Consider the following 14,466-nt stretch of genomic DNA (forward strand, 5'->3'; position numbering starts at 1 on the left):
TCTGCACAATAAAAACTGCAACAGCACATTACATGTCAATAAGAAAATCTATGACTTGGAATGTATAAAGACAGACTTTCTTTAACTTGCAACACTTGGCACAGAGGAGGAAGATAGAGAAATAATTTAGAAATAACGCGTATTACCAGGTATTTCCATTAAAACCTTTTTTTGCTCACTTCCAGGCACCACACATGAAATGTGATAAACTACAGACTCTCAAGAGTAAGTATCTGAAAGGTAAGATCTAAAAATCCATGACCCACGAATAAAGACTGAGATCTGCACACTGCCAAGAAGAAGACAACTAAGGTAAGGACATTGACACCAGTCACAACTGTGAGAGGAAAAGAAGGAACTCTCCGTGCTGCTGCAGAAGTGGAATGCATTAATAATATATTTGAGGAACAGGAGATTCAGGAAAAAACAAAACAAAAACTTTGCAATCTTAAGGATAGTTAAGCATTAGAACAGATTACACAGCTTCCTTCAGCAAGCCTCCATTCCAGGATACATATATTATATAAATATATATATATAAAACAAAACAAACAAACAAAAAAAACAAACAGGAATACCTGGATTCCTCCAGGTAATGGGATTTCAACCTTTCTCATCTTGAGAGAAAAAAAATTCCAATCAAAATCCCTTTCACTGTGATGAACTGCAAAGTGTTTTGTTGACTTAAACTCGACAGATGTAAAGCTGGAACAAACCTTAGAAACTGGATTTGTTAGCTAGCTGTCTATACCTGAGTCAAATCTAGATGGCAGAAATGAGAAGTAAAACTTGCAGGGTAGACGCTAAATATCAGGAGTGCTTATGATGTTTACAAATTACGTATTTACGATTTTTTGAATACATACATGACGCATGAGAGGAACAAATACAGTAGAAAATTCCTATAAGCTGTCAGAATATATATTGGAAATATTACCTCAAACTTCTACACAATCACTTGTACTTTGAACACTGCGCACACATTTTGTAGGAATCAACCACAGCAATAAGCACACACGCTTGCACATACAAGAGGGCTGAACTACTGAGACAAAAACTTTCTGCAGAAAGAAAAATAACTAAAATACATGCCAGCGTGGATCTCAACTCCTCCTTCTTAGTGAAAGACTGCCTGAAGGCCTAACATACACACTGTATGCATTTCTAACTGGAGTTAGCCTTAATTAAAACACCTGATCCCATGGACCAGTTGCCCATTAGTGAATGCAATATGACTGCTGCACCCCTGGAGCATCTCTTCCAGCTCACGTTGCTCCCAAAGGAATCAGATGGATTCACACCACGGCTGCTCTGTGACATGAACCGAAGTGTGGTGAAGTGGGGACACGTGGGAGACAGGCTCCAAAAGCACGCTCCCCGCCCAAGCTACCAAACTCACGTATGTTAAATACTGATAAAACAAGCTCTTACGCCAGTTTTACTTCTGCTTTCCTTTCTTAAAAAAAAAAAAAAAAAAAAAAAAAAAAAAAAAAAAAAAAAAAAAAACTTAAAAAAAACAAACACGTTAACATTTGACAAGTTGGAAAGCCTGGAATGTGCTGCAAGGGATGGCAAACTCTAATTCCATGGAAAAATAAATTTGACAGACCTCATAAAACAGATTGACCAAAGAAAACCCACAACCTAACAGCTGATCAGGCACCAAGGCACAAGCAGCAGACTGAATTACTACCAGCTTTTGGAGAGATAAGCAAAACAGTTAGACCAAAAAGAAAATCCCGCATGAATAGCTGCTTAGGTTAGTCCAAACTTGCTGTGATAGCATGTGATATAACAAGCAGAAGATGGTACAAATCTCAGCATAAAAATCTTGCAGTTATAACATCAGCTTGCATACATAAAGAAAAATAACCACAGACCTAGGAGGTACTAAACTATTTGAAAGAGAGGAACAAAAAATCCCCTCTCTTCTACACTTTTTTAAACAGTTAAAAGAAAAGAAATGGCGAATAACATTTAAGGAACAATGCTTATAACAAACTGGATTTCCTTTTGAAACACTGCAAAGTAGGTCACATGCGTTGTGCCATTTGCTGTTATAAGAAAAGTGAAATTCAAAATGACTCGGAGAGAAACCCTCATGGAAGGCCAGAACAAAGGCCATGTATCAAATTCAGCATGTCAAGCAACTCGTTCTAAAGTCATGTTATCCTCCATGTCCTAAATATATTAATCCTCCAGAATAAAGAAGAAATACAGCAGATCCCTAACGGGCTGATTAAAGTTCTCCAAGAGTGTACTAAAATCAGTGGCTCTAAGTCACTCGTGAATTTCTTTTGGTCTGTAACAACCAAAAGGCACCACAACCTTACCAAAGCTGAAGCAGCCTAACCCTTATGGTCACTAAAGATCTTACCAAGTGCAAGAGAGGCTTTGAACTTTACTGAATTCCTTCCGTATTTTAGGAACAGTGCTCAAAATTACACCTGCAACAACCTTTGGGAAAACAAGGAATCCTAACCAAATTACTGAAATCACACCAATGAGCACCATATCCCAGCAGTAGGCACCCAACAAGCTCCTGACACCGTCAGCTTTTGCTGCACACATACGGATAACCACTCCTCAAGCTTTGGCATTATTCTCTTCCACCTTAGGATGATACAACTAACCAAGCTATTGCAATGGGCTTTCCCCTACACGTTGGGAAGTGGGGCAGGAGGAGGCTCAGCAGCACCAGCAGTGCTGACTTAGAGAGTTTCTTTCCACCTCCCTCCTGTGCTGCAGCATCCTGCCTCCTCCCCGCAGCCTGCCACCCCACCACGGGGACAGCTGGCTGCCACCATACCTGCCGTGGCACAAAGAAACCTGCCGTAGAGCAACGCTCCTGCAAAGGGCACAGCCCGAAGCCACTTTAACACAAAGCCGACCTCAAACTGACTCTAGAAATGCAGTTCCTAAAAGCAAAAACACGTTAGAATGAGCAAATAAGTGTGTGAGTAATATCTGGCTTGATAAATGATGGCTTTCTCACAGGTGCAAGCATCAGCATAATTTTGTATTTGAACTACTTTATTTCTGGTATCTGCCATCTGTGCTGCGCTGTTCAATAATAAAACAGCTGACCCACAGCCTCAAAAGGAGAAAGTGTTACAGTGATGCTCAAAAAAACCCTACCCAACCCAACAAATAACCGATAAAAATGTGATTTTACATGCTCTTCCACTTTAATATTTAGAATTATCAGTCCTCCTCTATATTGCAAGCTGTTTTTTAATAGTGTTCACAAAATTCACACGTTGCAAAAAAAATATTTATAAACCTGAAAATCAGAGAACAATGAGCAAACTTGGAGAGCCTGGTAACTGGAGGGAATTATTCATAAGTGAAAATTTTACTGATATCCATTACTTGTGAAATACAAAACCAAATACAATAGCAAAAAAAAAATATATGAAATTGTATCCAGCCTTCCAGATTTCATCACTTAAGGTTGTGGCCTCCTGTCTCTGGTGGTGTTTGGCAGCACACGGAGTGAGGAACGTGCAGTAAGCACCACCTTCTGCATTACACTCAGCTGGAAGTTTTCTCTCGTTGGCAGCTGTATCTGAAGGTCTTAAAGGCAGGATATTGCCTTTGAGTGACAATGACATTATTAATTGTCATTAATTGTTAATGACAGAGGTTAACGCGGCTATGAAAGTAAAAGTTTAAAAACGAATTTTCTCTGTTTAAGACATTCAGTCCGATGTTGCAGTGCATTAACGAGCCAAGAGATTACTAAAAACTTGTTGAAAGCTGCTACAAAAGATGCCGTAAAAGCCATTAAGAACCAGGACAACAAGCAAATATTTTATTCTAATCAAATATCCAGTTGCATACTAAAAGCTAAAACCAACCACACAAAAAAAGAAAACCACTGCCACCACCCCCCACACACTGAGAATATCAAACACCAATAATTACAATGCAATCTGTTCCGTGAGCTGAATCTTTGTGTAAGGGACCAGAACTTTTCCCTTTAGAAGAGATGTGATTTTATGCATGGACATAATCCAGTCCAAGGAACCACTTCAAATGCTGATGCTGACATGTGAAACCTATCTTATATCATTGATTTAAGTGAAGATAAAATAAAACTTTTAGAAAAGCACAGAAACAATACCACCTACCACAGTGTAGTAAAGAATTAAATGCAAACTCAACAGTATAGAAGTAATGCTAGAATCATCAACAGTGAAATTAATTCCTTTGTGACAATTTCAGATTGTAAAGTAAGTGATGTGAAACAAACTAATTTGGATGTATGCTTCTTGCAAACCATCAGGATATGTAAATCTATTTTCTTAACTAAATTAGCTTATCATACATTGTTTGGTTTGATAACCCCATCCAAATACTAACTTACAGGTGAAACGGAAAAAGGGGGGTTTGCACTTTGAACTTTTGATACTTCCTTCATAGGAAGTTAACTCTGAAGTTAAGACAGAAATGCAAGCTATCAGCAGAATGATGATGGATTCTAAAAAGATGCACTGCATTAAATTAACAACAAGTTGAGAAAGTTTCTTCTATCTCATCTCATGGAAACCATCCCAACTGTTTTCAAGTTATTTCACCTTTAATCTGTTCACAATGTGTTTTGTTAAAATACATTATGCACCCACTAAAAGATGCCAGGCATGTCAATCACTCTTCAGGAAGGTAAAACGCAAGCCCATCGCTTTGCATCTCACACTTCAAGGAATATATCTCACAAAGCAAGGCAAATGAACCCCCTATTCAGTCAAATCTACGAGTACATTTACATGTAATATAACGCATATAAAAATACTCATTTTCCATTTATAATAGAAGACGTTACTTTATTTTCTCCTAAAACAAGCCTTTCTTTTTCTTTTGTCCACAAATGGATCAAAGCTATTCCGAATATGAAAGTTACCTTCATATAAACCAGCTCAATTAAACCCATCAGCATTAGCTTCAGCATTTCGACTGCTCCTTCTGATACAAGGGGATTGCATGGGAATTTTTAAACACAACAACTCTAAGTGCAGCATCTGAAGTTGAATTACGACTGACTAAGCTAACAAATTCTCATGCAATGACTAAGGCGAATGCCAAGCAAGATGCCTTTGGAAAAAAGACACCACAGGATTCCTCAAAATCCTCAAGAATAGCATGAAAAATCCCAGAGTCAAGCTGGAACAACGTGGTGGTGCTCAGCAACCCTAAACCAAAGATGTCTCCAGAAGAGTGATTAAACCCTTCCACATTTAGTTTCCCAAATCTAGCAAAGATTCTGGATCTCCATCTCCATGGTAACCTTAATCTTGTTTCAGTGCTTTCACCTATGGTAAAAGTACCACATACTTCTAAGGCTGTGTTTCTGACAACACAGTAAGTTATGTAAAGGTTCTGCAAGTTACTTTAAAGAAAGTTTGCAAGAAATAGCTTTGACAAAAATCTTCTGACCACCCCTTTATAATATTATCCTCTCCACTACAAGACAATACCAACACCTCCCTTCATGCCACTGGGTCTGCAATTGTCTCATGAGAGAGGAACACCTGAATTTATTAATCCATGGTGAATGTGCTTCTGCTATGCAAGGAGGACAGAACCCTCTGGAAAGCAGGTTCCCAGAATCAATAATCCATTTCACCATGCTCAGGATCCAAATCTGAGGGCTTCCTACTTTAGGAAAGTTCAGGTAAGTGGTGTCACGGAGCCATATTAATACTTGCAATGAGCCAAATCTAATCTGCAGGCTTGATGTTACTTGTTCCAGTTGCTAAAATATACTTGATTTCAAAAGAAGCCACATTTTGAAAGAACTGAGCTGCAAAAGAACATCAGGTCTCAACTGAGAAAGCCCCAAATCAGTTAAAATATTGATTTATTTTATTTTTTACACAAGGGAATGAGCTCTGCAAACTTACCCATCGGAAGTGCAAATCAGAATTATTACTATACTGCTATGAGCCCTTTATCATCTGTTGAGCAACTAGGAGAAAAAATGAACAAGAAAGCACTGGGAGAAGAAACAAGAAAAAGCATTCGCTGCAAAAAATCTAACTTTTCTCACAGTTTGTGCAGACCTTCATTAAAAGGCATGACTGTGCACAATCAGACTTGTACCTGCAATTAAGAGCAAAAGGAGATACTTCTTGACAATAAAGCATACTTCAGTTTCAGCACTCCCCACCCCAGGAAGAGGTGGTTGATAAAATTGCTTGAAATACGAATGGTTGAATCGATGGAAGGTAAGTCTACCACGGGTCTTTGCAGGTAAGCTGCCCCTTCTTTTTCACAAGTCCCTGAGCTGCCAGACTTTCCAGAAAAAAAATGCTGCCCTGTTCTCATATTCTTCATTAGGCATCCTCAATGGATTGGACCAGACTGGTCAAACACTGCAGCGGCAACACCTTGCATCCTCATACATGAGAAATCAAAGAAATTCACATCGAATGGGTCCCAAGTTTGTTGCCATTTTTCCCTTTGTTTGAGGATATCAGCTCAGAAGTATATGAAATCTTTGAATGACCAATTTCTGTCATTATCTCTCTATCCAAGTAAAAATACACGGAACCCCGTCCTCAAAATGATCTTAGTGAGTACAGCGACAGCTCAATTAACTTTGCAACACCAGCCACAAATAAGCTGGGTAATTATTTTGTGGGCACAGTATGCCCCTTCTCGGCAATTCAAGCTACAGTACCACGTTTGCTTCAAGCCAAGTCCTAAACTCTTATTTTATACAAGTCCAATAAAATATGCAATTTCTTGTATTTTTGACCCAGTTATCTCATACTAAGTGCAGCAGAATTCAAAGAATGAGCATTCAGGGCTATACTGTGTTCCACTTGCCTACTTATCACAGCAAGGCTGCGATGACTCATGGCAAAGCCACCCATAAAAGTGGCTTTTTTAGTAAAGAGGAAGTGTTAGATAGCTCGAATAAAATCTAAGGAACTGCTCTTTTGTTCTCAAAACAATAGACCCTTGCAGCACCCATATGATTTTAGAAGCAATTGTGTAGATAAGCAACATGCAACTTTCCCATTTCAAATGGCATATAAATCCCGACTGTCTGGAACAGTATTCCCTAGTGAAAAAAAGGCAAATTAGGAGAAAGCTTTTCATTTTTTAACTAGAATAATGCTCTGAAACAAAAATATCTACTAAACTATTTGCTGCTACTTGTTGCCACTTGTCAGAAGCCTTCAAAATTTAAGATGAGTTTAGAAGCCTTTACTTACTTCACTTTACCTTCAGGTAAGGAAAATTATTTTAAAAATTGAACTAGCCACAGCAACAAGTCACAAGAATACCAAATCAGTAAGTGCCATAAAAAGAGTTCATTAAAAGGCATAAAATGTTTTTTTCCACATCTTTTTCAGACAGTCTCCTAGTGTTTTTTCTATCCTAGCAAGCGAAGAACTATTTCCTAGCACAATTTGAAAAAAAAAAAAAAAAAAAAAAAAAAAAAATATCTAAAGGAGTTATTTCTACCTTGTTTTAAGACGTAAAAAAACTCCCAACCCTGTAAAATTGCGCGCAAGGCACCACTGTACTCAACCTGAAGGCAACTCGGACGTCAAAAGTAAAGTGAAAAATCAGCTCTGCTCTGGACTGAGCAAACCAAGGGGCCTCAGCTGCTCCTCATACATCTTGTCCTCTAGACCCTTCTTCACCATCTTTGCAGCCCTCCTTTGGACACCCTCTAATAGTTTTATGTCCTTCTTATGCCCTTCACCCAAAACTTCACACAATACTCCAGTCACAGAATCATTAAGGTTGAAAAAGACCATCCTTATTCTACTCAAAATTTGAGGAAGGTTTCAGCATGTTCCTCTGCTTTGAATGCACACGTGTAACTCAGTAACAACCTCTTGGAAATTGGGAACTTTTACCATGTCTGAATTTATCACCTCAATAAAGTCATACCAAGCTAAAAAGACCACCACCTACTCACTTCAGTGCAATGGCAAATTCCAACCAAGTTTTAGCCTTTCCCAAAGAGCAGTATTTAAGGAGGCCACATGCAGTGAGCTTCCCTCAGAGCTACTCTTTCAAGGCTGAAGAGCTCCACAGGATACATGAAGCATGTATTGATCAGGGATTTGTATGTATAAATGATACACTGGAGAAAAAAAAAAAAAAAAAACATTTCAATCCCATTTTCTACATACTTGTATCTAAAACCTGTAGTACATTATATAAAGTTTTACCTGCTCTGAGTAAAGACACGCAAGAAACTGAAGATTAAAAGACATGGACATGGAATAATTTAAATTGCGTAAAACTGCATAATGTTTAGACAACTCTGCTACAAAAAGACAATTTTTTCAATTACTGTTGCAAACAGATTGTGTGTGCTAAGTTTTAGTCATTTTATTGCCAGTTGCAGTTTCTGAATATAAAAAGTGATCATTGACTTATTTGCCCAAAATTTCCTCTAAGTTTTTTCCCCCCACATTTTAATATACTCTATTTCAATGTGTCAAATCAAAAAGACTGAAAAACGTTTCAAGATCCAGAATGTTGGAAGGTTTTCCCACCAGGTGTTCATAAATCTGGATCTAGGTTCTGCACATGATCCTTTATTAGTTTACTCATTGAAAATTCTGACAAAACTTACTTTTGTCTGTCAGCATTAAGTGTTATCCAAATAACAACACAATCAATATGTTTATTGTGCCTTCATACACAGAACACCATCTTACATAAAACTCCACGTGAAAAAGTATTTAAAAGTGTAATTAACTTCAGTTGGAAAAAGTTTTCAAAGCTGCAAAATTGGTGGGACAGTATCAAGAAAAGACAACCACCTTCACAGATGTTCTCAACTGTTGTGAGCCATGTGAGACACCAAAACAACAAGTAATACAAAAAATACATTTAAGCTGTACATAAGTGATCAAAGGTGTAACAGAGAGTCTCAATATCACCACCACGTATTTATTTTGATCAACTTTTTAAGAAGTTGTTACAATAGCATGTAGTATTTTAAGATTTCGTAAGTATAAACTCAAAGTTGTAATGGTCAATAGTGAAGCTACGCAGAAAAAAAATCCCTTAACAATGATTTTGAAATGAAACTCTGAGAAGCTTTTACAAAAATCACTTTTCCATTTCATGTTGGTACGCCATCACTCTTCTCTGCCAACTACAGCTTCTATGCCCCATTTTGTCCACTTCTCCCACAAGCTTTCAGTATTTCTCATTCCTGGTGACTGGAACACCCACCTTCCTTCTCTTGAAGTCCAATCCTAAGATCCACTTCTGCAACATTGCCTACAGAAAGAGTAGGCAACTAAAACACTCATTCACCATGTCAACAATGTGCCAAGCATCAGCTTTCACTGTGTAGACCGTGCAGCATGGTGTCTCACTTTACCTTTCTTACCACATCTCAATGATTTCTCCCTAAATGTATTAAATCTAGAAGTGGGGATTTAATATCCGAGAATCACTTTGGAGCAATAGCATCTATGGTTCCTGAGAGTACTCGTTGCACCTTTAGGTAAAGGTGCAAATCTTTTCTATGTGTGTCAATCATTTGCTAGTTCACCTCAAGTTTCTCAAACTCACCAGAATAACTTATGAAACAGAATTGGAAAGCTTCATTTAAGCATTTTTTGCACACCCAGTAACCTAAATATTTTCTACAGGTTGTTTATGAAATTTACACAGGTGAAGGCCTATCAGGACTATGATCAGTTTGCTATTAAACCGTATGTATTTCTGGAGAGCCATTTCATGTGCTTTAAACTACCTCGCTGTTGAAAGGTGAAAAACAATCTTATTCGACTTACATCTTTTTCTGACCGATGTGGGAACATCGATGATTGGCTGTAGTACATGTTTTCATCATGGTAGTCACCATCAACCCCCTCTACAAACTTCTTCCTTGAAGCACCAAACATGCTGTTTGTCACCTAAAGAAAAAAAAAGATTCAATGTTACATATGGTTTGGTTTGCTACATACTTGAATATTATACATTTTAACTGCCATGTCTCAACATCACAGCTTCGTAGAGGACAAAAAAACCAACAAAACCTTTCTGTTTGACCCCACCGTCAGATCTATGATGAAGTAAGAGCGAGTTGAGCTTAACCACACTTAACAGTGACATCAAGATTGGCAAAATTACTGCATCCATCCATAAAAAAATACACTAATGTTATTTTGCCCTTACTCCCAGAGGCACACACACACAGCTGCTAAGTCAGGAACTTGAAACTGAAGAAACAGCAACCACGCAGCTGTTCACAGAGCCATAATTCATGAGAAAATTTCATCCCACAATAAGGTCATACAATGTCGCTACAGGATCTGCTACATAACAGTGCATATTTATGCACCTGACTTTTTATTTATGTAAAAACACGCACTGCTGTCAGATTGCTAATCCGCCTGGCTACAAAACACTAGGAGCACCGTGCAGATGTTCAAAACACCCAGACAACACATACTGGCCAGCACCGTGTGGCTGGCCCGGTTTCTTGCAGGGTACATAAGACTGGAGGGAGTGCAATGAGCAGGAGGCAATCAAACACGGACCGCTGTGCACCTTCCCACGGATCTTTAACATCTTGTGAGATAAGGAAGGCAAATTGCAGTTAGCTTACGAAATGCTCTGAGCCATAAGATTCACTACCACTACTGACAGCATCGGCTAAACTTCAAAAACACAAGACCTTAAAAGCCTCCTTTTGCACTACCTTGGGCTCACGCTTGACATTGACCGAATTTCAAAACATTTTTCTGGTCAGCTGCGCCAGGAGTTACTTTCAGCTCAAAATCCTCTTATCCCTACTGCCACAAATTTCCTCCGCTACTCCTCGCAGAGCGTGGCTTATTCAAATTTCCCTGACTCAGATTTCTAGGCAGTGTTTGATAACACGAGTGCTCCTACACTATTAACAACTCATCCCCACGATTTCAGAGTCACTGCACTTCTGAGTAAGCGTGGAGCGAACACGTCGGATGCGCGCAATATGGCTGTGATCGCAGAAATCTTCCAAATTGCTCAACTAAACAGCAGCCTACTCCACTATTCCTACACGAGATTTTCGGTTATTTAGACTACTGATGTCTCCAAAAATATATATAACCTATTAAAGACACGTAAAGGCAAGTAGAGGCACCATGAATTTTCTCCAGATGCATCTTCTCCTTCTTGCACATTTTTGTCAACACCATAAAACACAAACGTGAGGTCCCAAACTGCTTGAATGTATCCAGCTGACTTTCACACTTATAGGGGAGCTTTCATTACACTATAAGCATATCCCACTATGCTAATCCCCTTACAATGCAATTATCACCTACCAGCTGGAATGGAGCATTTAACAGGCTAAGGGGATTATCTTGTCCTTTGCTCTGCCTGAGTAAAGTGCGGAGAGAAGAGTAGCTGGCTCTCACCACCGTGCAAACGATAATGAAATGTTTTGGTGAAGCTGTCCCCTAGCAATGACGAGAAGCTCAGCTTATCAGCCAACTACAGCTTTTGGAAAGGTAAAAATGCGGGTTCCCACAAGTCCCTGAGAATATTTCAGTACTCTTAACAATACCTGGGATAAGAGAAGATTTTTTTTTTTCCAAGTAGCCTTGTCTTGTAATACACCCTTTCGTCATCATCATCAAAAAATTACTTATATTTTTGTGATAATATTTTAAAACTTGTGACTGAAAGCAAGTCACTGAGGCATACACCCTAAGGTACACAAACACACTGTAAAGATTTCTGAATCAGTGGGATAAGGTCAGAGAGCTTGGAGTCTCAAAACATGCTTAAAGCTGCCACGAGAAAGCTGGTAACACCAGCAGATGAAGTCTACACATTGAAAAGCTGGGAGATATTGCAGCACTCTGCCCCAAATTAAAAATGTCTGAAAGATTATGCTCCATGCTGATAATTGTGTAAGAGAGTGGCCCAAAAACTAATCAAGATTCTGCCCAGAAGACTGATGGAACACACTGATATTAATATGGAGTCTTCCACATGCACGGTTATTAAAAGAGAAGAAAGCTTTTAATAGATAGATAGATTAAATACTGCTGGTTTTATTGGCAACTGTTTCTACTAACCCAGGCACCCTGACAAATCGCAGAGAACAGAGCAAAGTTATCAGGATGCATCTGAGGGGACAGAGCCAGCCCGAAGGAACCCTGCCCGCAACACCGCGCTGCAGCCAGCTGCTCTCGAGTCCTTCAAAAACCAGGTAAGACCCCTACACTTTTGGGGGATATCAACACATCTTCACTGTGGCCTTTTTGTAAGCGATCGCGTTGTTTGAGGCTGCCAGGTGCAGTGGCTGTGCATGGGCCTCGAGCTGCCCCTACTGGTCCTGGGACGTGGCACCTCGCTTACCTGGGGCTTGCTCGTAGGTGAGGGCTAACAGCCCGTCCAGCTGCCTCCCAGCAGCAAACTGGGTTTGCACCTCTCCTTCCTTAATCCCTCATGCTCCGAGGGTGCCTGCAGATACTGAGAAAAGGCTCCTGCAGCACTGCTCCAGCCCAGCTGGAAAGTGGCTGCTTCCTTCTGCTGACAACAAGCCACCAGAAGCCTCATGTACCAAGACCACCACTTCCTTTTATTACAGATCGATAGATCAGCATCCAATCAGCCGCAGAATAAGCACCAGCAAATTCACGCAGCACCTTAAAACACGTTTTAGATCATTCTGAAAGTAACAGTGATGTCAGTGTTGGTACCTTCCCAGGCTCCAGAAGGATGAGGTGAGAGGCAGCAGTCAGTCCTCCATTCACACACACACATACGTACACTCACACCTATGCCAACACCACCTTACAGAAGTGCATGGCATTTTTATTAAGTAAAGAACTCCTGTCTACTCAGCTTAATTTCATTAATATCTCTCTTACAATCTTGCAACAGGACTACTACTCCTATTTTACTCTGTGAACCAGTCCTCCATCGCACAGAACACATGGGCAGAGCAACCACTCACTAGGGAAAGATAAAAAAGGTTTAAATGGTGACAAACTGCCATCAGTTTGTCCTCCACTTTATCATTCGTAGCTTCAAGTCAATGCTAACCAACCAAAACGCAGACCCACACCCGACAAGACCTTTAAATACTCCTGTTGACCATTTCCTACCACTAACCATTAGGGGTGACCTAAAAGCATCTCATGAGAAGGCGGCTGCTGTCATTGACCTTTACCCTTCAGATCAGCACCTAACACACGACAACCAACAACGCTTAATTGCATTAACACCATGGGATGCTCATAGCTGAGAATCAGCATTCTGACAGTGTACAGAAGTAAAAAAAAATAAAACAAAATCAGATTTCAAGGAACACTCTAATATAGCGTACTTCAGCACACACAAAAACTTGTTTGTGAGCAATAACTTCAACTATGTCATTGGCACAGAATTTGTCTATGGAAAAATTACTAAAAACTTTTCCTTAAGCTGCCAAAAGATCTTCTTTACAATCATTTTTAAAATACTGCTACGATTGCATATGACATTACTTTAGCAGCTTGAAGCAAATGTATTATCATTCTAAAATACGAAAACTAATTACACTGCTGCTTCGCAGTGTTACTATAGGTAGTGCCCAAGGACAGCTCGCTCCCAACATTGACACGGGAAAGTCAAAACTAAGAGGATACTATAAAATCCCCCTGGAGAATGAATATTTTTAATTTTGCACAGAGCAGGAAAATTGATCATTGAGTTACAACTGATTAAACTCCTCATTATCTTTATAAGAACTGAGAACTTTAAGATAATACGAATTTTAAAAATAAACCATTTTAGGAGTTTGGGCAGCCTGTGCTGCTCCTCAAATGCGTAGGGAGAGCATTGTCAGCACGCACACTGCCATCATGCCAGGGAGCAATTGCAAGTTACAGTCTCTGTGCGATGTTTGGCAGCTTCCACCACCCTCCAGCCCAGGGCTTCTGATGTTGCTGTTTAGCTCTTCGGAAGCCAAGTCAGTAGTTTACTCAATTTGTGTTTCCTGTTAAATTCAGTGTTTTTATGTAAGGTAACATACCTACGTATCTGAAGTAGCTACAAAAGAAAGCCTCAATGAGCCTTTCAGTGAAATGCAGGTGTCAAGTCACAAGTCACACACTGGTAACCATGAAACTGATCTGCAACTTAAGTTAAACCATGGAATTTGGAATTCCACCAGTTGGTATTTTTGCAAGACAGCATAAGTGTTATTTATAGGAAAAGCTGCTATCATTTATGAACCTACTTCTCAGTGTCAAAGATCATTCCAATCTGGCACAAAGTGGAACTGTTCTACAATAGAATATGAACTGCCAGCTTGCCTAATGCAAGAGCAACCTCAAATCCCAACCCTTTAGTGGGATATGTTATAGCTATTAAAAAAATGTATATGAGTACAAATTAAAAACAAACAAAAAAACCTTTTCATTTTCAGTATGGAAGAAAAACAAAACTTGAAGTTGAAACACTTCATTCCCTCATTTAATTTCACAATCCTGG

At 39.4% G+C, this 14,466-nt stretch overlaps 1 protein-coding gene across 6 annotated transcripts in view; it reads right to left on the minus strand.

Annotated features, from left to right (window-relative positions):
- Positions 1 to 14,466, minus strand: part of CNOT2 (CCR4-NOT transcription complex subunit 2) — an 85,104-nt gene that overhangs the window by 26,264 nt on the left and 44,374 nt on the right. For 4 of the 6 annotated variants that reach the window (XM_068669213.1, XM_068669208.1, XM_068669211.1 and 1 more), the window contains 2 exons: positions 9,783 to 9,905; positions 9,214 to 9,261 (listed from right to left, as the gene is read on the minus strand). In XM_068669213.1, coding sequence (XP_068525314.1) covers positions 9,214 to 9,261; positions 9,783 to 9,893 — 159 coding nt within the window. In that variant the 5' untranslated portion in view covers positions 9,894 to 9,905. The remainder of the gene's footprint in view (positions 1 to 9,213; positions 9,262 to 9,782; positions 9,906 to 14,466) is intronic. The other 2 variants (XM_068669214.1, XM_068669212.1) reach the window with 1 other exon arrangement.

The sequence above is a fragment of the Anas acuta genome, chromosome 1, assembly GCF_963932015.1.
Source record: "Anas acuta chromosome 1, bAnaAcu1.1, whole genome shotgun sequence".
In the NCBI taxonomy this organism is placed as follows: domain Eukaryota; kingdom Metazoa; phylum Chordata; class Aves; order Anseriformes; family Anatidae; genus Anas; species Anas acuta.